This window comes from Vulpes vulpes, chromosome 12, assembly GCF_048418805.1.
Source record: "Vulpes vulpes isolate BD-2025 chromosome 12, VulVul3, whole genome shotgun sequence".
Taxonomy (NCBI): Eukaryota; Metazoa; Chordata; class Mammalia; order Carnivora; family Canidae; genus Vulpes; species Vulpes vulpes.
In genome coordinates, this window is record NC_132791.1 from 49,741,863 (window position 1) to 49,763,550 (window position 21,688).

The following is a 21,688-nucleotide window of genomic DNA, read 5'->3' on the forward strand; positions in this document are numbered from 1 at the left end:
CAGTGGCAGCTAGAAAAAAAGCCACCGAACCTCTCTATGCTTTATTTTCCACATCAGTAAGAGAAATAATAATGACTCTGACAAGTTATCCCCAGAATTAAATGAAAACAATGAAGGCAAAGTGGTTGTTAGCACTAGCAGGTATTTAATATATGGCAGCTCTTGGGACAAATTATTACTCCTGCTGTTACTGTGGATGAGTGGGACCTGCCCTTAGGGGCGACAGCTGGCCATTGGAGCACTGCAGGTCAGTGGCCCACGGAGGCAGTACCCACAGACACACAAACCACCTCTCCTTTGGTGTATGAACTGGGAACCCTTGAGTCCAGTACCCTAACCCAGTCACCCCAGCCGTCCTCAGGCCCACCATGCTGGCTTGTAAGGTTTCCCTTAGTGGCAGGAGACTCGTGATCACCTCCCTGGTGCGATGTCTTGCTAAAGACATCTTGGAAGGGTTGAAACAGCAGCCCTAGTGGAAAATGGGACAGATGTGTCACTAAAGGTGCTTCAATGGTTGTGGTGCTCTGAGCCTGAGGTCGACCTAGAATTCTCTCTCTAGGCCCAAGAAGAAAAACATATGCTGGGAAATTGTGTGAAGCTGAAGAGTCTCAGTGGAATTGAGTTGGAAATGTGCAGCCTCATCACACCAGTAATACAATCTCAAGGCACGTTGTGGGCTATAATTCTTGAAAGTCCTTAGGGACGCCTTAACACCGCTTAAAATGAAACCTGTTCACATTGGGCTTGTGGCTCCTCGCCGCCGCCGCCCCCCCCCCCCATGCTGCACATTGTAAACCATTATTTTCCATTCGTATCTGAGTTCAACTGTTCTTACAAACCAATAACTCTGTATTCTTTTCAGAATGACTCTATTGCACTAGAGTTTCTTTGGAAGGTATTTTTGTTTTCTTCAATGCTCTGAAGTGTGAAGTCTCCATAATTTGCTAAATGCATCGTGTTTACATATGCATAAGCCAGTTACCTCCAAATCACCATCTCCTGCCTGCACTAGTGGCTGGGTGCTTAAAGAAAATGAAGCTTAATTTTCTGTAAGCAGCGTTCCATGGTTTCCAAATAAGCTCACGGAGACACAGATAAACGAAATTACTTAGTGGCAACTATCCAGACAGGAGTGAGAAGCCAGTGGTGAAACCAGCCAGGTGTGTGGGATCGTTTTAGCATCCCCCAGTCACAGCATATAGAGAAACAGAAAAATTAGATGTCAGGGACCCTCGGCTGCTGCAGTCTGAGGTGTTAGTACGTAAGTGAGTGCCAATCTATAAGCCCATGGACCTCATTGTAGCCACAGACCCTTGAACTCAGAGCTGCCAGGCTTCCCCGTAATTCCTTTGCTTGGGCAAGGGAGTCGGAGTGATATCTGTAGTGGAAGAATCAGGCCATTATTCCCATAAGCAAGTCAGTGTGGGTGGAATGAAGAGCATGGCTTGGGTCATTTGGTAAAAGGTTCGAATGCCAGTCATAGGATTTGTGCGTGTGTTGAGGGGAGTGGAGGTGAGAATGGGCGAAGTCTGTCATGTGTGTAGGCCTTGGAGTTCTCAACTGTAAAGTAGAGAATAGGGTCACCTTCCCAGGCATCCTAAGGCCTCACGGAGACAGTGTGTGTCTCTGTACGCAGTCACCATAATTGAGTTAGGTGTACACTTGGGGCTCCCTGCCACTTTCCCCCACAAAGTCCAATCTTCTTTTGGCTGGAAGTTATTTGTCCTGGTGGCAGTTATGAGTCTCCCCTGCACCCATCCTCAGTGGCAAACAACCAGCCACTTTTTTATTTGACCTGTTCATCATGTGTATTCTTGGTGTTTTTATGGTGGTGGGGACAGTATTTTCACATAGTTCCAAGTATTCATATTATTTTCTTGGTGCCTCAGCAAACCTGCATCAGTGCCTTTTTGTAACAAGATACCCTGCCTAGGAAATGGGGATAATTACACTTGGGACTGTTGCAGCATCCTTGCTCTATATTGGCTCTCAGGGTCCAGAAGAGACAAAACCACTACACTGTGGTGTAGCACAGAAAAGCAGAACTAGAGGTTTGAGGCCCTGGAGACACTCCAAGAGGGGGCCATCAGATCCTCCTGGAGGGTAAGTGGGAAGATGCCACAGATGACCACACACTTGAACTGAACCTTGGTTCTCCAGGAAAAAGAGTGTTTTGGGGAGAGAAAGCACCTTGGGTCTTCACTGTTAAAATTCTACGTACTCAGTGGAGGGAAAACATTCTTCTTTTACAAATAAGGAGAGAGGAGACTGAGCACTAGCCAGGGCCGGTATCTTAATCATCTCTATGTCCCCCTGAGTGTCTGACGCAGGGAGGGCTGGAATTAGACTTAGGCCTGTCCAAGGTCACGGGGCAAAATGGAGAACAGCACACAGATTGTATTGATTTAAAAAATCCCAAGCTTACGGATTATTTTTACCCTTTGGGTTAAAAAGGAAAATGTTAGCAATTGGCATTAGAACTGACTGGGCAGGGGGCGGGGGACAGCACAAACTGCCCTGAGTTACACGGTTCACAGGACTCCTGTGCTCACAGTTCTGCGGCTTCTTCCTGCTTCAGGGCTCCCACCCCGTGCTGCATCTGTTCCTTCCTTTGCTCACTTGTTCTTCTGGTCAGCAAACCTCACCTGGACACGTGTGGTTTTGGACCGTGAAATCAGCACCAAGGAGACGCAGGATTTAGTAGGGGGTGGGCAGACTTTAATTTTTCAAAGAGCTCTTTAGTCACATCCCAATGCAAGAAATTCAGGAATTGTCCCGTTCCTATCTACTGTCTCTCCTGGTCCCACTCCCCATAAAACAGAGGCCATTCTTACTAGTTTATTGTACATCCTTAAAGGGGTTCTTGACACATCTTGAAGTAAACTCAAGTTCAGGTTCTTATTTTTCCCCATTTAACACAGATAGTAGCATATGATACACTTTGCTTTTTAAACTTAAGGTATCTCAGAAACCCAGGATATCATACACATAACTGTTAAAGAATTTTCCATTGGGTGGATATACTATAATTGATTTAACCATAGACATCTCAATTATTTCCAGGCTTTTGCTATTTCAAATAATGCCATAATGCATAGCTGTATATATGTTACCTCCAATGTGCATATATACATTCTTGTAGATTACAGTCCCAAAGTGGGATTTTGGAGTCAAAACCTATCTAGCAACTAGGGTGCCTGAGTGGCTCAGTAGGTTAAGCATTCGACTGTTGGTTTTGGCTCAGGTTGTGATCTCAGGGTTGTGAGATGTAGCCTTGAGTCTGGCAACACACTCAGCATGGGGTCTGCTTGTCCCTTTCCCTCTGCTCATCCCCTTACTCATTACTCATGTGTACTCGCTCTCTCAAATAAATAAGAACTTAAAAAAAAAAAAAAACATCTAGGAACCTTTCTGAATTACTTTACCATTGTTACATGTCTCTTGTTATCGGCATGGAGTTGGGTTTTTCTCTGTGACCCAGTCTGAAAATAAAATCTTACCCTTTTAAGAGGCAGATTTAACCCATTTAGATTTTTTGATGTAAAAAATTATGTTTGGTTCAATCAGCTCAGTTATTTCTGGTTATGTCTTCCTTTATTATTTTTTTCCACTGTGTGTTCTATCTTCTGTCTTGTTACAGGGAGATGACATGTGTATCCTTCTTCTGAAATCAGGGATGTTATCACCTAAATGGTGACACTAATAGGATCCTTCCATTCTCCTTCCTTCCCCTGTTTTCACTTCACCTCTGTCACTTGATAATAGTTAACATACTTTTCCTCTTAGGGTTTTCCTTTGTTCTATAAAACATATTTACTCTTTTGTTACTTGATTTGTCATTTTTTTGGTGCTTTTATCTGATCCCCAAATGAGGCAACCAGCACACTTGCCTTACAATGCAACTTCCCTTCCCCTCTTTTTTTTTTCCTTTTTGCATTCTTATCTGTCACTCTAATCTCTACCCGTGTTCATTCATAAATAAATGCATTTTCCAAGTCCTCTCCATAGTGGACTACAGTGAGTCCTCCAGTAGCTCCTTTGGAGGGCTCATGGAAACCATCCTCTCCATGTTACTGTATGCTTAAAAGTGGTTTTCTGTAGCATTTATTCTTCGTGGGTGGTTCATGTGGATATAAAAGTTATGGCTCAACATTTCCTTGACTTCCTTCTAGATGCTGTTCTATAGATTCTGACTTTGAATTTTGCTGTTTTGAAATCTGCGGGCAGCCTTATTGTTTTTTCTCTCACATGGTCCTTGGATATCTTTTCTGCTGCTGTGTCAGTATTTATTTTTAAAATCCAATAACTTCATTAGAATTGATCTTGGCACTGGCCATTCGAGGTTGATTTTTCCCTGGCTGGTGCTGTGCCTTTTCAATATGTAGGGCTTTTTTTTTTTTTTTTTTTTGAGAGAGAGAGAGAGCACATGAGCAGACTCCCCACTTAGTGGGGAGCCCAATGTGGAGCTTGATCCTAGAACCCTGAGATCATGACCTGATCAAAGGCAGACGCTTAATTGACTGTGCCACCCAAGTGCCCCAAATTATATTTTAAATATATGCCCTGCTCCATTGTTTTCTCTTGTCTCTTTAGAGGCTTCCATTATGTACATGTAGGAATTCCTTTGCCTCTCCTCTGCCACTGTCATTACTTTGTAATCCTTTGTAATTCCTTCCATCTTTCCTTGTCATATTACAAGGCATCCTTATACTTTCTGGCATCCTTCTCTTTTACTGAGTTTTCTAGTGTCTGTACTCCTTTGTGCTTTTTTCACTGTGCCTTCATTTCTATGCACTTGCTTTTCCTTCTTACTCTTTTCCTGGTATCTAAGTGCTCACATGCCATTTCCACTAGTGTGTCTTCATCTCTGAGTTCTTGTATGTTGTTTTATCTTCTTTCTTCATGAAGGTGATTGTTTCACTTTAATTCATGGTGTTATACTTGGGCCACATTTTCACCTTTTCCATTTTTTCTGCTGAGTATTCTATGCTACCTTTTACTGCTCTTTTCCATAGTTTCTTCATATATAATATAAATGAACATGCCAGCATCTTTAAAAAATATATTGGAATAAGTTAGACTTGATTTGCCTGCCTATTTCAAAGGGAGCCCAGTAGATGGAAGGGAGGAACTCATCTGGCTTTGTAGACTTCACAATCTAAAAGCTTCTGCTTCACTCAGTCACCTGTGAAACAGGACTTTCTGATAAAATGGCTGCTCTATATTTTCTGCCTTTCCTGTTTCTGTGAAACAGCTCTGCTCACCCTTTCTCCAGTTCTCATGCTATAATCACAGCTGAACTTTGGAGTGAGCCTCTTGCCTACAGGAAGAACAATTTTGTGGGCATTTTCTGAGACCTGCTGCCCTAAACCACTTCATTTTTTTTCTGCTTTTTTTTTTTTTTTTTTACTTTTGGTTTTTCTTCCCGTGCAGCTTCTGCTTGATTTGTACCCTATCCTTTCCTTTAGATTCTTTCGTCCTTACTTAACAGAAAATACTGGTCTATGACTTCAGGAGGAGCCCTTTGCCTATCAGAAACATATTTTTTATTTTTTTTTGTTGGCCCTGGACATTTTGCCTCTGTCTGGCTGGCTTCTGCTATATTGTTGAAAGCTAGGGATTCTTTATCTCTCCTGTAGTTTTACTAAAAATGGAATTTATGATTTTGTTCTGTTTATATTGTTGATTATATGATATTTGGAGAGGAAGAGGCAAATTGCTAGCTATGTCATGCTGCTGCGTTAGATACTAGGTCTCCAAACAGGCAATTTTGATCAAAGATAGTAGTGTTTCTAGCTATAGAAATCACAGTTGCTACTATTTCATCTTTGTGCCAGGCACAAGGTCCTCTTGGAGCCCATAGGAAGTCACATGGAGCTGGGTCGCTCTACTCATTTATGCCCTCAGGCTGCCAGAGTGGAGATAAATTTAGAGTTACACGATCTGAAGGGTGAGAAGAACAATGAGTCCAACACTGAACCTGGCAGGATTTGGAATAGCTTAAGATACCCTTGATGGGGTCAGGAGGCAGTTCTTCCTCAGATTCTGCTCTATCTATCTAGGTCATCTGTCAGTTTGTCCACCAGAAGCATGAAAGCGAAGATGCCAGGCCATGTTTGCTCCAGGTATTCTCGAGGCCATTCCATTCTGACCTCAATCCCAAATGGGAGTTCTCAATGCCAGCCCCAATCTCCACCCTCTTACCCAAGATTCTGGCAGCCCTGGAGGCACTGCTGGGCCTTTGTCACAAGAAGGGTGTGGTGCTGCTTTCCATCCCATCAGTCCATATAGCACATCATCATCCTTCTGGTCTAAGAGAGGAAGCAGTGGTGAGAGGGGATAAACTGAAGCTCGTGTTTCTTTGTATTTGGCCCAAATCTACTCCTGGTCCCCCACCTAACTGTGAATGAAAGTATGCTGGCAACCTCCTCTCACCCCCAAACTAAAGAGGCAATCACAGGTTCCATACACATCCTAGACCATCAGGATCAGATCTCCAGTTCCAAGCTTAGCATTCACAATTCTCTACCAGTCTTTTGTGGCTTCTTGACCCATTAAATAACAGTATAAGTTTATTCCATATTTAAGGGTAGAAACTTACAATGCTTGTATTGATACTTTAGGTGTTGAAAAACATAGAAACTTAAGTTCCATTTAATAATGCCCCAATTTGGATGTTGAATTTGAGCAGGTTAAACTGAGAACAAATCACCAAGTAGGAATGGAGATGCATCTTACTTGTATCTTAAAAATAGGTTTTCTGGGGGCACCTGAGTGGCTCAATCAGTTAAGCATCTGACTCTTGATTTCAGGTCAGGTCCTGATCTCAGTATCATGAGATTAAGCCTCATGTCAGGGTCCACATTGGGCGTGGAATCTGCTTAAGATTTCTCCCTCTCCCTCTGCCCCTCCCAACTCTCTCTCTCTCTCTCTCCCTTAAATATTAATCCTGGTACTTTCAGAGCTACCTGGTTAGAAGAAGGTCCTTAAAATGTATATAAGAATTAATATAATCTCTAGTATATTGGAATGTCTTTAAACAGAGCATTTTAGGGAAGCCCAGGTGGCTCAGCAGTTTAGCACCACCTTTGGCCTAGGGCCTGATCCTGGGGACCTGGGATCGAGTCCCATGTCGGGCTTCCTGCATGGAGCCTGCTTCTCCCTCTGCCTGTGTCTCTGCCTCTCTCTCTCTCTCTGTCTCTCATGAATAAATAAAAATAAAAATCTAAAAAAAACCCACAGCATTTTACATTTATATACACACACATTTATAAGTGTTTGATTTTTATATATGTTTATGATTTAGAATTAGATCTAATCATGCTAAAGGTGTGTTTAATCTGAGCAAAGCTAATCTTAAGTATAAATCAGTTTCAAAAATCAAACAGTCACTTCGTTTCAAACTGGCTTCCTTATTATTTTGAGGACTATCTGGACTATCTTCTCCTTTTCTAAGTCCTGCCCGCACTTGACTTTGGCTCAAGTTCTGCCTCCTCTTGGAAGCCTTCCCAGCCACTTAAGCTAATAGATGAACAAAATGCAAAGTGACTGTCAGCTGCCTCTTTTCAGTGGATGGGATTGCCCACTCAGGGACTGGCCATCACCAACCCAACCCCTTTCCCAGGGCTATGCCCACTCCTGCTACATGAAGAAGTTTGGATTGAGCCTGTATCCCTCAGGTTGTCCTAAAGAACTTACCATTGCTGATTTTAGGTAAGAAGAGCAGTTGTCATTTCTCTAATTGTGTCTTTATTAGTCAAAGGCCATGAGGCCCTGCAGTAAAACTGCAGTTTATGGTGCTGTTTTCTACAGTGCTGCTAATCTTTTCTAGATTCCCATGCAGGGAAATGCCTACCCAGTGCCTGGGAAACAGGCAAGGCTAAAGCCCAGGTTGGCATTTCTGACCAATAGTGTGCACATCCACTTTTTTTTTTTTTTTTTTTTTTACCCTGGAGTATGGGGGGAAAAAAAGCTATGGATTTGATCTGAAGCTTTAAAAGCTTTTTTTCATTTAGCTAACCTCCCTGGTCTAGATTATTCAGCGGGAAAAATAAGTGTTACTCTGCTAATGCACATTTACAAATGTTGTGTAAGTTCTAAATGTATTTCTTTTTCCAGATGAAGAATTATCATTTGAATCAAGGGAAACATTAAAGTCTCCTCCAATCAGGTTACTAAGAATAGTTGTAATGGGGTTAATGGGGAAATTTATCCATCTTTGCTTGTAGGTTCTACCATTAATTAGTTTAACTCATTTTCCTCCAAGTTTCATGTCAGTATTTTAAGCTTTTGCAAAGATAGCTTTTTAAGAAGGACTTTATCAGCAAGCTCCTTAATAATGGGGCCCTCATTCCTTTGCTCAGGCCTGTTTTTGCATAAAATAGTACATTCTCCCAGGCTGGGAGAACATGCATATATAGTGATGTTTTAGAGTTAAAAAGTCAAAACTGGATTTACATATAACAACGCAATTTAATTTAGCAGGTATGACCTGGCTCAGATCTCTGTTAGAAGATCTCCAATTAGAAATGGCAATTCAGGGGCACCTGGGTGGCTCAGCAGTTGAGCATCTGCCTTTGGCTTGGGGTGTGATCCTGAGGTGGGGGGATTGATTCCCCTCATCGGGTTCCCTGCAGGGAGCCTGCATCTCCCTCTGCCTGTATCTCTGCCTCTGTGCCTCTCATGAATAAATAAATAAAATGTAAAAAAGAAAGAAAAGAAAGAAAGAAGAAGAAAGAAAGAAAGAAAGAAAGAAAGAAAGAAAGAAAGAAAGAAAGAAAGAAAGAAAGAAGAAAGGGAAAGGAAGGAAGGAAGGAAAGAAAAAGAAAGAAAAAGAAAGAAAGAAAGAAAGAAAGAAAGAAAGAAAGAAAGAAAGATAGATAGATAGATAGATAGATAGATAGATGGGATCCCTGGGTGGCTCAGCAGTTTAGCGCCTGCCTTTGGCCCAGGACATGATCCTGGAGTCCTGGAGTCGCGGGATCGAGTCCCGCATCGGGCTCCCTGCATGGAGCCTGTTTCTCCCTCTGCCTGTGTCTCTGCCTCTCTCTCTCCCTGTATCTCTCATGAATAAATAAATAAAATATTAAAAAAAGAAAGAAATAGGGATTCACCTTATATAACCTTTAGAAATCCCCTTGGGAAGCCTCATTCATGCTTCTGGTCAGTAAACCTGCTTAGGCTGAGAGTTCATCATCTGTTACCTCCCAGAGGTGAGCACTACCTGCTGTGCAAGCTCCTCTGAAGGGAAGGTGGCCATTCTTGCCTGTTGGTTTCTGAAAGCCTAATCCTTGCCCCAAATCCTCACCACAACCTGGTCAGGCTGATACTCTCAGTATCCCCATGTACCTATGGGTGGGAGGGAGAGGCTTCGAGAAGAACAGGGATTTAGGTAGAGAACAACAGCTCACACACTGGGAGCGGAGATTCAAACCCAGGGCTGTGAGACCCGTGAGCCGGGCTCTGAGCCACGGGGCCTGCTGTGTGTGGGGAGGGCGCGCGGTCCTGCCCAGGCTCCTGCACTCGGCATGTGAGGACCTTCCTGTGTGGAGGTGGCCCTGGGCCTGCCGGGGCCTGGGTGGAGGTCCCGCTGAGGCCCCTGGTGTTGTGGCGGGAGAGCCGATCAAGTGCACTGTGAATTCAGAGACCTGAGTTCGAATCTCTGTCTTGCCACGGGCCATTCGCAGGACCTTGCTGATGTCACCTAACCTCTGGAAAAACCAGGAGAATCGTATCTTACTGGCTAGCTAAGGTGGTCACTGATGTGAAGATGCTCCGCGTGTGACCTTCATGTCCCTACTCCTCCCTCTGGTGGGTTCTGGTGCTGCCCGGTGTCCACACACATCAACAGTACATGAGCCCACACAGCTCCCCGGGGCGGGGGTCCCAGTGCGGCCCTCCCACAGGCCCTGCGGTGCCTGCGCTTCACCTGCCTGCACCTGAGGGAGCTGGAGGCTGGAATAGTCACTTGTCTGGTCGCAGCTGGGAGGGCCGAGCAGACCTAGCCCAGCCCCAGCTTTGTCCAGAGCCTCGCCTCACTCTGCGCCGCCCCGGGACCCCGTGAAACCAGGGCCTGCTGGCTGCCTTCGAAGCTCCTCCGAGCAGAAGCAGCCCTTCTCCCTGAGAGGCCCGGTCTGCTGGAGCAGGTGTCCCTGCGGGCGGTGGCCCCGCTCGCCTCCCGCTCCCTCAAGCCCCGGGGAGTGAGCACCGTCCTCAGGGTTCCTGTGCAACCCCCGATCCGGCTACCTGCCGGGTGCTCAGTCTACACCCGCTCGAGGGCCCCAGGCCCAAGGGGTGGGGGGGGTGGGGGCAGGACCCTGCAGGTACCCGAGGGTGACGTGGATCCCGGGCGTGGCGCAGGGAGGCAGCCTCGAGATGCTCCAACCCGGCCCTGCTCAGCCCTGCACCTCTGCCTGAAGGAGGCTAACTGCGTGCACCCGGACGTGCCTTGACCCTGTGTTGCTGTGATTAAGTAATTGCGCCCAACGGCACCCAGGAGGGCCGGGGAAGACCGCCTCCAAGGTCTCCATTTCTGAGGCCTGCCCACCTGCTCCAGGGACAATGCTGGTCTGGCCCAACTGCTTAATTATCTTCAGAGGCACTGAAGTTTAAATTAAATTCTAGCCATTTTCATACTAACCTCTTCTGGAGCCTTGAGCTAAGCATTCGGTGAGGCCTGGTGGCAGAAGGCACTGGGGCCACGTGACGGATGAAGTGTTTTCTTCTTTGGCCCTTTAGCTGAAGGACTTCATGAGTTACAAGAGTCCACCAGTAACTGGTGCCCTGGCCGAGTCTCCAGGTAGCCTGCGGCACTTGTGTGTCAGGTCTGCCATTTTCACACGTCCCCAGTTGAGTGTTCAAATGGGGCTTCAGTTAGAATTTTAACATACACACATACACACACACACACACACACACACACACACACGCTCACTCACTAGCTGTTATTCTGTTAGACATTAACACTGTAGCTGGGAATACAGAGTTTCTGTCTCCACCTCTACTTTCTATCATTTCCAAGTTGTTGTTTTTTTTAATCTTTCTGGTTGTCTCCTTGCCTCTGGTTTTCTGTCCTTTCCTCCGAGGGGCCTTTTTAGAGTATCCTTCATCCCCCAGAGTCATCAATAAGCCGACACCAGCTTGAAATACCAATTCCCCCCTTTGAAAGCACTTTAGAAGCTTGGATTTCCTGGCTCCTGGCTCCTCCCTTCCAGGTACCATTACTTATCTGAAACTTCCTCACCAGCTCTTTGCCAGCCCTGGGCCTTGTCTGAGGGACACAGGGAAGATGGCACAACGGTGGCCAGGGGCAGGTGGAACCCATTAACCAATACTCACTTGAGAAGCAGCCCTCTCTGTGTCCCTCAGGACCTATGGCCTGGGCTCACTGCCCCACAAGCAAATATTAACAGATGAGAACACCCCTCTCTCCTCCCTTAGCACCTCACTAGGGCTGCAACAACCCTATGACCACTTTTCTGCCCTATAGTATTGGCACCGGTGCCTCTTTCTCATCCATCAGTTGGGTCGCTCATGATGTATTCCTACCTTTTGTTTTTAAGATTTTATTATTCATGAGAGACACACAGAAAAAGGCAGAGACATAGGCAGAGGGAGAAGCAAGCTCCCTGCGGGGAGCCCGATGCGGGGCTCAATCCCAGTACCCGGGGGATCACACCCTGGGCTGAAGGCATGCGCTCAACCACTGAGCCACCCAGGTGCCCCTCTCCTGTTTTACTTGCTCACTGTCTGCATTCAAATCCAGTCTAGCTCAAAGTCCCTTAAAGCTCTAGGCCTTGGGTGGACCTGGGAGAGGGTGCTCAGGGGGCAAAAGTGATCACGTTTCCTTCCCTGTGCCGTATACCTTCCATGGAGGCATATGTGCCTTATTTACACTTGCTTATTGCATTTTGTTCATATTTTCCAAACAGACTGGAAAAGTCCACTGGGAGAGCACCAAATTACCTGGGCCCTTCTCTGCCTGAGTGCCAGGCTTTCCTAGGGGAGAAAGCTGTCTTTTTGTCCATTTTGGAGTAATGCGCAGTGGCACTATGCTTTTCTCTAATGAAGCCCCAGCGGCTGCACATGTGATCCAGGCCTCAGGGAGCATAACAGGAAGGCAGCAGGCTGCTTGTGCCTTCCACAGGACTGCTGTTCTCACGCCAAAGCTAATGAAGGCAGAGCCTGGTTTCATTCCTCTAACACTCATCCAGCTGCCTCACCTGCTTCATTGGCAAAGCTTCCTTCACATGCAAGGGCCTGATATTTTGATTTTTTTCCAACCCAGAAACTAGACCAAGTCTATTCACTGCCTCAGTTAATACTGGCTTCCCTCGAGCCCAGTCAATGCAAAGAGCCAGTCCAGCACCCAGGAGTAGCCCAGTAAGAACACAGTCTGGATCCAAATCCTGTCGCTGTCACTTGATAACTGTGTGACTTTGGGAACTTGCAACCACTGTGCTCATTCGTGCATTCCTGTTTTCTTTTAATATATATATATTTTGGAAAACTATGTGTCCATCCTTAGTAAGTGCTGAGAATACAGGCACAGGGAAAGTCAGACCAAACCCGCCCATCAGGGAGCTTTTCTCTTTGGGAGAAGGCAGCCATATGCTGCAAGTCGAATCTTGTGACCCACCTACCAAATAAGTAAAGGAGAGATACTATTTTCTGTAGCACAAGCATCTCCTCAGGCTTAAGCATAAGGATAAAATGGTAATACGTTATGCAGACAGTTGGGATATGGGAAGAGGAACGTAGATTTGTTAAGTCTCTGCTATATACCAGTAGCTGTGAGCTGTGTTTTACTGATATTATCCCATTCCATGCAATAATGCTGTGAGCTGAGCTTTATTATGCCATGTTGCAGGTGGATAAATTGAAGTCTACAAAAGGCAACAAGAGGGTTATATTATGCTCAGTTAGTAAGTATGTGTCGAGAGCATTCCTCATGCCAGGAACTGGCTGCCTAAGATGCTGGGTCCCATGAGCTGAGCCAGACTTGGGGTGTTTTGTGCTGCTACTATGTAGAGGGGAAGAGGGACAGTGAAGAAGTCACAGGTGCGATGAATCCCATCCCAGGAGCAAGACACTGGAAGTCCATAAATGGGCAACTCTTCTCTCCTGAGGGTTAGGGAAGCCCTCTGAGAGATCTGACGGAGAAATTGGCATTAGCACACAAGGAGAGGAGAGTGTTTAGGGTTGCAGCAGCATCTGGAAAGGACAGTGAGGATGGAGCATGGAGCCCAAGGAGGAGAGGAGGGAGATCAGAGGGGGACAGGGCACTGCCATCAATGCACAGGCCACACTATAGATTTGGACTTGCCTGTGGAGTGATGAGGAGCCTCTGAAGTAGCTGAGCAGGAAAGTGACTTGATCACTTTAGAAAGACCACTTTGGCTGCTGGATGGAGAAGGAGAACATAGGATAAAAGACCGGAAACCACTTAGGATCCTGATCCAGTCTTCCTGGTGGGAGGTAAGGGCGGGGATGAGGACTGGAATGAAGGCAGTAGAGCCTGGCGAGAGGCAGAGCACTTTCTGTAGGGATCCACGACACTTCCCAGATGTGTGCCCTGAAGATACGAGTGCCTGGTAGGGCCATTTCTCCACCAGAGGAGGAGGCAGGGATGCTGCCTACACTCCAGGCAGGCCGGAGTGGACTGAGGTCCTGTAAAAACTGATGAGGTCTAACCTGTGGCCACAAGAAGGCAAGTGTGCAATCCCTGAGGAAAAGAATGCTGGCAGAGACACTCGGGAGAATAGGGGCAGTTTAAAGTGAGCCAAAGCCTGGGTGGAAGGCAGGAGGGGAAAGAAAGGCAGGTAGGGAACAAAGAGGACAGGCTGGCCTCCTTTACTCCCAAGGTAACCCAGCAGCGAAGGGGATCCAGTCCTAGCCTGCATGAGTGAATCAAATCCTCTTCCAGAGCAGCACCATCTCTTCCTCTGAGGATTCACATGCAGGGGCCTGATGCCTGTGGCCTGAGTGCTGGCTTCTGTCACTGGAAGGAGAGCTCAGATCCCCCTCTTGAGAAATCCCAAGGATTGGTCTACCTCAGGGCACCAAGTGAAAATGGCAGGTGGCTGTGGTTTTGTAAAGGTTTTCTTCTCCCCCAAAAGTTGTTTTTCCCCAAGGAAGGAATGGAGTGTGTGGGAGGTACCCTTTGAATCCCCCCATTTCTGAAAACATCAATCCTCAGTTCATACCTTTATCCAAGACTATGACAGGAACCTTAAAAGGCAGGCAGCCCCCTCCCCTGCCCGTTGCTAGTGTGTCTTTTGTGGCTGGAATACCCAGTCTTAACAAATAGTGCTCTGCAGGCTATCATCTTTCTTTCTTTCCCTGGGATGTATCTAGCTCCAGGCCAACTGTGCCTGACTTTGTCCCCAAAAGGACCATTGAGTGGAGGACACAGCAAGTGAATAGGACCCACTAATTGAGTGCCTCCTATCTCTGTTCCAGCTATCTGATCTCTCTCCACCCAAGCCAATGGCATCTTGCTTGCGCACCTTTCCCTGAGTGACAGATTCGCTCTTTTAAGATTCCAGTGCCTGATTCCATCAGCCATCCAGAGCCTGTGTACTTTGGAAAGCCTGTGGGAAATTCAGCAGTCTTCTAAAGATATAGATTACCTGCACATCTGTCAGGGTTTAGTTAAACATGACTGACTAATTTATCCTGCAGTGTGAGACGAGGATTCATTTCCTTTGCAAGTTGACTTGGCAATTTTCTCTGCTCAGAGAACATTTAGAATAGATGGTGTGCATGGCAATTGAGAAGAAATAGATGCTATTAATTTTCGATTTTCAAATGTGAGATTGACTCTAGAGCCCACACCCCACTCCCATCAGGAAAACAGACCACATCCTCTCCCGACATGAGCTGTTTGGCATCTGAAAAGTCATAAAAGTGAGTGCTCTATCCTGAGCTTTGGAGTTGGGGCTGCCAATCAGTGTGTCACCATGGACCTGCTCTTGAAGCAAACCCTTGAGTCACAGTCCCCTTCTGGCGATGTGCATGGCTTAGCATGAGATGCTGGTTCCTGGCTTGAGCAGCTGTGGGATCTTCCTCCACCCAACTGTAAGCACCAAAGGAGGATGGGAGTGCCTGAGTGGTGCAGTCGGTTGAGCAGTTGAGTGTCTGCCTTTTGGTTTCGGCTCAGGTCTTGATCTCAGGGTTATGAGATCTTAATCTCTCTCCCTCTCCCCCGTGTTCATGCTCTTTCGCTCTCTAAAATAAACTCCCAAAATTAAAATACCAAAGGGAAGGAGTATCAGGAGGTATCAGATACATAATATCATGATGAAACTCAAAAAGTTGGAAATCCCAAAGGGATAGCTGACTTCATCTGATGTTACTTGGCATTGAGGAAACACTATACTTGTGCTATCCCACATGGTCTCCCCAGCCATGTGTGACTGTGGAGCACTTGGAATGCAGTGGATGTGACCGGAAAACTAGATTTTAACTTTTTTATTTATTTAAATTATTGTTAATGCAAATAGGCACATCTGACTCATGGCAGCTCTACTGGATAGTGCAGGCATCCATTTTCCCCAGCCTCTTATGTGGCCAACGCCAGTTTGGTTGAGGTTTGTTTGTCTTACTGGCTTTCTGAATGCTGTGATGTGTGCTTGGGGCTTATCTATAAACCTCCCATTAAATCATAGCTGGCCCATGCTGAACAACTGATATGTACCATGTGCTATGTAAGTCCTCTACATACTTGGTCCACTTCATGGCCACGTAATGATACCCTAGGTTTACAGAGGAGGACACTGAGGTCCTGAGAAGTAGTGACTTCTTAGGGTCAGACAGTGAGGAAGTAGTAAATCTGGGATTCATTACAGGGGCACTGTGAGCACAGAGCTGTTCTACTTTGCTGCCTGGAAACGACAGGTCTTAGTCCCATTACCTGGGTGGTGTTTTAGGATACAGTCGTGTCCTAGTTGTTAAAAGCAAAGCTAAGCATCTTGAGGTCCTTAATAACATGAATATGAATAATGCATACCCTCCATGCCTTACAGAGTATAGATCTGGATCCTGGCTGGAATGAGGAGAGCAGTTATGGGAGCACTAAGATTCTACAGACTCAGCCTGGGCTTGCTCACCACACCTCTCCCCCCAATCCCCTAGTCAAATGGAGAGTCGGGAAGAACTTTCCACCTGAGGTCTGGGAAGTTTGGCTGTATTCTCGGAAGAAGATCCGTAGGATACTGTTCTCTTCTTTGGGAGGCAGATGGAGGCTGATGACCTCAATTCAGTGAGAGCCTGCATTGATTGAAGGCTGGACTGGAGTTTTGGCAAGACTGTCTACTCATTCCTCTTTGCCCCCATGCCTTTCAGTAGACAGCCTGATGCTGGGGATCCGTCTAGACTGGCAGTCCAGCCTTTATTTACATCCCATCAGCTCCATGAGATATTCAGAACTTGGTTCAGTGCTATAATGGTGTTTTGCTTGGCTTCTGTGCTGCCTGGCTCCTGTAGCTTTAGAATTTGCAAAAAGACAGTTGTGGGGTTCATGTCGTTGTCCCTTTTTTTGTATATTTTTTTTATTGGAGTTCAATTTGCCAACATATAGCATAACATCCAGTGCTCATTCTGTCAAGTGCCCCCCTCAGTGCCCGTGTCTTTGTCCCTTCTTATTGGAATTTTGGCTGCTTGGGTCTCCAATTTCTGCCCCTCCAGATGCTAACGGTGGGTTTTTCCACCCCTTGGCAGTAGGCCACTGCCTGGACCCTTAATCAGAATTTTCTATACCCGGCATTTGGGTAATATCTGGAAGGGAGGGTGGATCAGCTCCCTTACCCACATCATTGTTCCTCCTTTGGAGATTTTCCCCTCAAGCCCTACTTCAGCACCCTAGAGACCGTCACAGAGCTTGCACCCTCCTACCCATCCATCCATCTAGGTTTTCTTCCTATTTTCAAACAGAGTATTCCTTGGCTCCAGTTCCTATGATGAACCCCAAAGAGGAGCCTCATAGTTAGAGATAGGCTGTGTGCAAATAGAAAGGACTCTTGCATGAAGGTGACATCCAAATGTCTGTAGGGGAAAGTCAAGTCAGTCTACCAGAAGGCCAGCAAAATAGACCACATGCACAAATCCCAACCTTGGGATAAAATAAAATTTATAAGCTGTTGTTACTGGGATCTTTCAGAGTTGTAGGCAGCCTAGGATGTTCGCTATTCCTGAGTGTTAATCTCTTGGCATGAGCATAGTGGAAAATGTGATCTCCGGCAAACTGCTACAGCAAGTTCTATCGAGTTAGCGTGAGGGATCTGTGACAGTCTTTGGAGGCTGGTGCACAACTGTGAGACCATTAGCATTGATTTTAACAGCTCAGAGGCAGTCCAGATTCAGTTCTGAACAATGTGGTTTACCCCAGGAGTCTCGGTTTTCTGTCGAGCTCCTTACCTGTGATGGCAGCATCTTTGGGCTGTTTTCGTGGGGCGGGAGGGGGGAGGAGCTGCTAAGGGGTTGCATCATGGTTGGAGAGGGAGGTTTGTTTTGAGCGTGGCTTTGTGGATGGCATTGCATGTTGAGGCCAGAGAGTTAATGAGAGGAAAGTCCATGGGAAAAGTCCATGCAAAAGTCACTGTTTCTTCCATTTGTTCTTCTGCAGCCTGCACGGATAAGGAGTTGAGGAACCTTGCTTCCCGGCTGAAAGACTGGTTTGGAGCCCTTCACGAGGATGCCAACAGAGTCATCAAGCCCACCAGCTCTGATGGAGCCCAAGGCAGTAAGCCCACCTCACTGTCATGAATTTAGTTCATTTTATATACCGTGTTTCCTTAGTTACTGGACCCTGTGGATTTAGCAATAGCACTTTCGGGTAATCAAAGAAAGTACATTAAATGTACACACTGACTTAACATATTTTCTTGAATCCAAAGCATTTCCCCTTCTTCCATATAACAACTTACTTTTTTTAAAGTCTGGCCACAAAACTATCCTATGCTTAGTATAGATTTTGGAAAATACATTAAGGGTATATAAAAATACAAAAACTATTTAAACTATTTAACAACTGTAAGCATGTTGTGGTATATACTTCCATTTTTTTTTCCTTTCCATACAGGAAAAAAAATCATCTGTGTCTTTGTATATACATACAACACACACTTCACAGGCTGTTTTATGACCTTATATCACCTCGCAGCATACCTGGACCTTCTATTTTGTTGAGCAGTATTACACTTTGTAACAGCTTACATAGAATCCCAAGTTACAGGCATAATTTATTTAATCAGACCTCTGTATTGGAGTGTTGAAGTCATTCCTGATGTTCAACTTTTATAAGCCACACTGTATATCTTTAATAATTTATCCCCTCCTCCTTGAGTGCATTGGCAGAGCATATATTTGGAGACTCTTCATAAGTTAAAGAGAAAACTCAGAGTGGGTCAGCATCTTTGTACCTTGTTGGAGTCTCTCAGTGCCTTGAACTCAAAGACCCTTGAGGGTAAGCTTCTCCACAATGTGTTCCATTGGCTCAGACTGTCATACTCAACAACACAGCTTTTCAATGACCTAGAGTTTTGCAACTGTTGGGATCTAGAGCTTAACCACTTTGGCCAGCATGCAAATGATCGCCTTAATTTTGAGTTATTCTTTGCAGCTTGTAGCTGTATTTGCTGGTGGAGAATATTGATCTAGGGGACCAATTCTTTCACTAGTTTGGATCTTGCTCCTCAGGATCTAAGTATCCAAAGAGTGGTTTCAGGTGGTTGAGTCTGTGGAAAAGAAGAAGATAGTTTCTTCTTCTTCCATTCCTGCCAGAGGCTTCCTTGGGAGTTTGTGAACAATTAATTCACAGATGGTCTAGAGGAAGTTTTCCCTGGAATCATCTAGGAGCAGCCAGGCCCTCAGGCTTTCTGAACAACCTTTCAAGGAAGAGCAGATTGATGTGCAGAGAGCTGCTCCTTGCAGCCTCAAGTCCCAGGAGACTCCTTTGCAGACAGCTGGGGAACTAGCAAAAGACCTGCCCTTGGCCAGAAGCAAATTGAGTCCCTAAAGAGGCTTTTAGATTTGATGTCCTGAAGTAATTGCAGTGAAGGGAATATAAAGGAACAAGGCTTGGTTAGCCCACAAGGCCATAGAAGGGAGAGATGTTTTAATCAGTTTAGGAGTTATGAAGAAGAAACCACAGATCCTTACAAGTTCCACATGCTTGGGGCCGACGAGAAGGGCTATTTTCTTTCCTCCACCTCTTGATAACAGATGCAGATGCCTTTTCTCTAGAACCTTCCAAATGGGCATTGGGGGACGGGGCTTGACCTTTAGACTGACTACTGCCCAACAAACTTGGCACTTCTTTTTGGTGGTTACTGAGCAGTAAGCTTCTCTTTGCCATGTATTAAAATGTTAATATCCTATAAAATTGATGCATATTACCTAATATATTCTATATAAAACTGTGGAGCCATTTCGTGTCAGAGTAAATCATCTTGCTTTCCTTAGCAGCCCTAAGGACATCCTCATCATAGAGATTGTTCAATCATGACCTTCAAAGAACAGGCCACATTTTGTCCCCGAGTTTTCCTTGAGAAGGGGGAAGTTTTCTAGGCCATGTTCTAAAGTATCAATGGGAATAAAGTTAAAAATTGATTTTAATTTTTAATAAAAATTGATTTTTATGTTGGAAGGGCCAAACTGCAGTAAGTAGCTGGAGAACTTCTTTTAACAAATGCTTTCACTGAGCACTTCCTATGTGCTTGCACTGGCGGAGGCTACTTGTGGCAGTCTCTGCCCTTGAGGAGCTTAGCATCTAATGAAATGATGAACTGACAGTAAAAGGAAGCAGAGGGTTCTAGGAGAGCTCAGAGGTGGTGGTGCTGCACTAACTTTACTGGTTTCTGGACAGTATAGGCCCTTTTTTAAAAAAAGGTGGGGGAGGGGCTTTTAAAAGGGTTTAAGCACTTTGCTATATGTTCTACATCCTTCAAGCATGGACTGGTAATGCACATAGGTACCCCTCACCACCCGCCCCTGCTAAGCAGAGAGTGGGCAGTCAACTGCATTAGGACCTTAGCCATGGCCGCTGTATCACCTGCCTTGCGCTGCCCATCCTCAAGCATGGCCCACAAGCCAGCTGGATGTCCTCAGGGTAGGAGGATCATGTGAGGTAGAGGCAACTCTGGGAGAAGAGGGATTGAGAATGTAGATTCAGGGCAGGGCCACCTGCCTTGGAAGCCCAGCTCACAGGTCAAGCCCAAACCCTGAACAAATAACTTAAGCCTTGAGGTTTTTTTTTTTTCTTCCCATCTGTAAGGTAGAGGGGATACAGCATTTTCAAGGACTCATAGAAGTTTTCAGTGAGATAATTAAAAATAAGGCACTTAGAGGCATACCTTAAATAACACAGAAGTGAACTTTTATCGAAATTTTCCTGGGAAAATAAAACCACTTCTACAAATCCAACTTATGGAACAACTCAAAATTGCATAGTGCTTTTGATTCTGAAAGAAAGACCAATTTTAGATTTGGGGCAGGCCCTCTCTGGGGGTTGTCTACAGTAGACTCAATATCCTGAGTGTTAAGCAAAGTGTTATTATTCTAGTGCATACGGTTCCCATTGTGGAAACAAATAATTCTTTAAGAAAACTACCCCTCCTCCCCCAGGGAAATAAGAAAGAAATTATTGTCTGAGTCAATTTGGATTCCATATCATGTATCTCTTGAGGGGACTGCAGAAAAGAAGAATGGGGAACAGAGGCAGGTACCTGGCTTGTTTTCCCATTAATGTTCAGACTGCTTGGATTTAACAGTCCTTTGGGACGTAATCAGTGCCGCTGGATTGTGCTATATAGTTTCATTCTACTGCCATCTTTTTTTTTTTTTTTTACAATAGTTTTTGTTTTGGTTTTTCAAATATTTTCCCCTAAATATAAAAGTGTAGCTTGCAGAATTATAAGTTTTTCCTTTTACTTACCCTGTTTGTACTCTTCCTTTGGGCCATACCCTTGTTTTAAGCAAGTCTGGTAAATGAAAACTCATATTTACATCACAGATGAATTAGTGTTGGGGACTGGTTCCCTTTGGGACATACTTTCCTCAAATGCTGACTTCTGTTTAAGGGCATTTTAAGTGATTTTATTTAAAACCCCCAACCAACAATATCTTCTAGTAGGGTGCCTCCAGCCTCAGGAAAGGATGGGTTGGAGGTGGGCCCATGGGCTTCCTCTTGGGTAGGGCCAGCCCAGGCTTGGTGGCTGCCTGAGATGTACCCTTCTCTCCACAGGATTTGACACCAGCATCCTGCCAATCTGCAAGGACTCCCTAGGCTGGATGTTCAACAAGTTGGACATGAACTATGACCTCCTGCTTGACCACTCAGAGATCAATGCCATCTACCTGGATAAGTATGAGCCCTGCATCAAGCCTCTCTTCAACTCCTGTGATTCCTTCAAGGATGGCAAGCTCTCCAACAATGAGTGGTGCTACTGCTTCCAGAAGCCTGGAGGTAAGGCAGGAGAAGGGGCGTGTCTGGAGCTCAGGGCAGCCACACTGGGCATGGAAGGCCTGCATATCACATACTAGGGAGGCAGGCGGAGGTCAGCAGGCAGAAGGACATTCAGCCAATTGAATGGCAGATCCAGACTCTTTTCTTCTCATTTATTTCTATCGTATATTAGAAAACCCAAGAACATAATGAAAAAGTCCATTTCCTCAGTCTCCCTTTGGGAAT

At 45.5% G+C, this 21,688-nt stretch overlaps 1 protein-coding gene across 1 annotated transcript in view; it reads left to right on the plus strand.

Annotated features, from left to right (window-relative positions):
* SPOCK1 (SPARC (osteonectin), cwcv and kazal like domains proteoglycan 1) overlaps positions 1 to 21,688 on the plus strand; it is a 490,834-nt gene that overhangs the window by 453,089 nt on the left and 16,057 nt on the right. The window contains exons 7-8 of the mRNA XM_072728537.1: positions 17,624 to 17,740; positions 21,242 to 21,463. Coding sequence (XP_072584638.1) covers positions 17,624 to 17,740; positions 21,242 to 21,463 — 339 coding nt within the window. The remainder of the gene's footprint in view (positions 1 to 17,623; positions 17,741 to 21,241; positions 21,464 to 21,688) is intronic.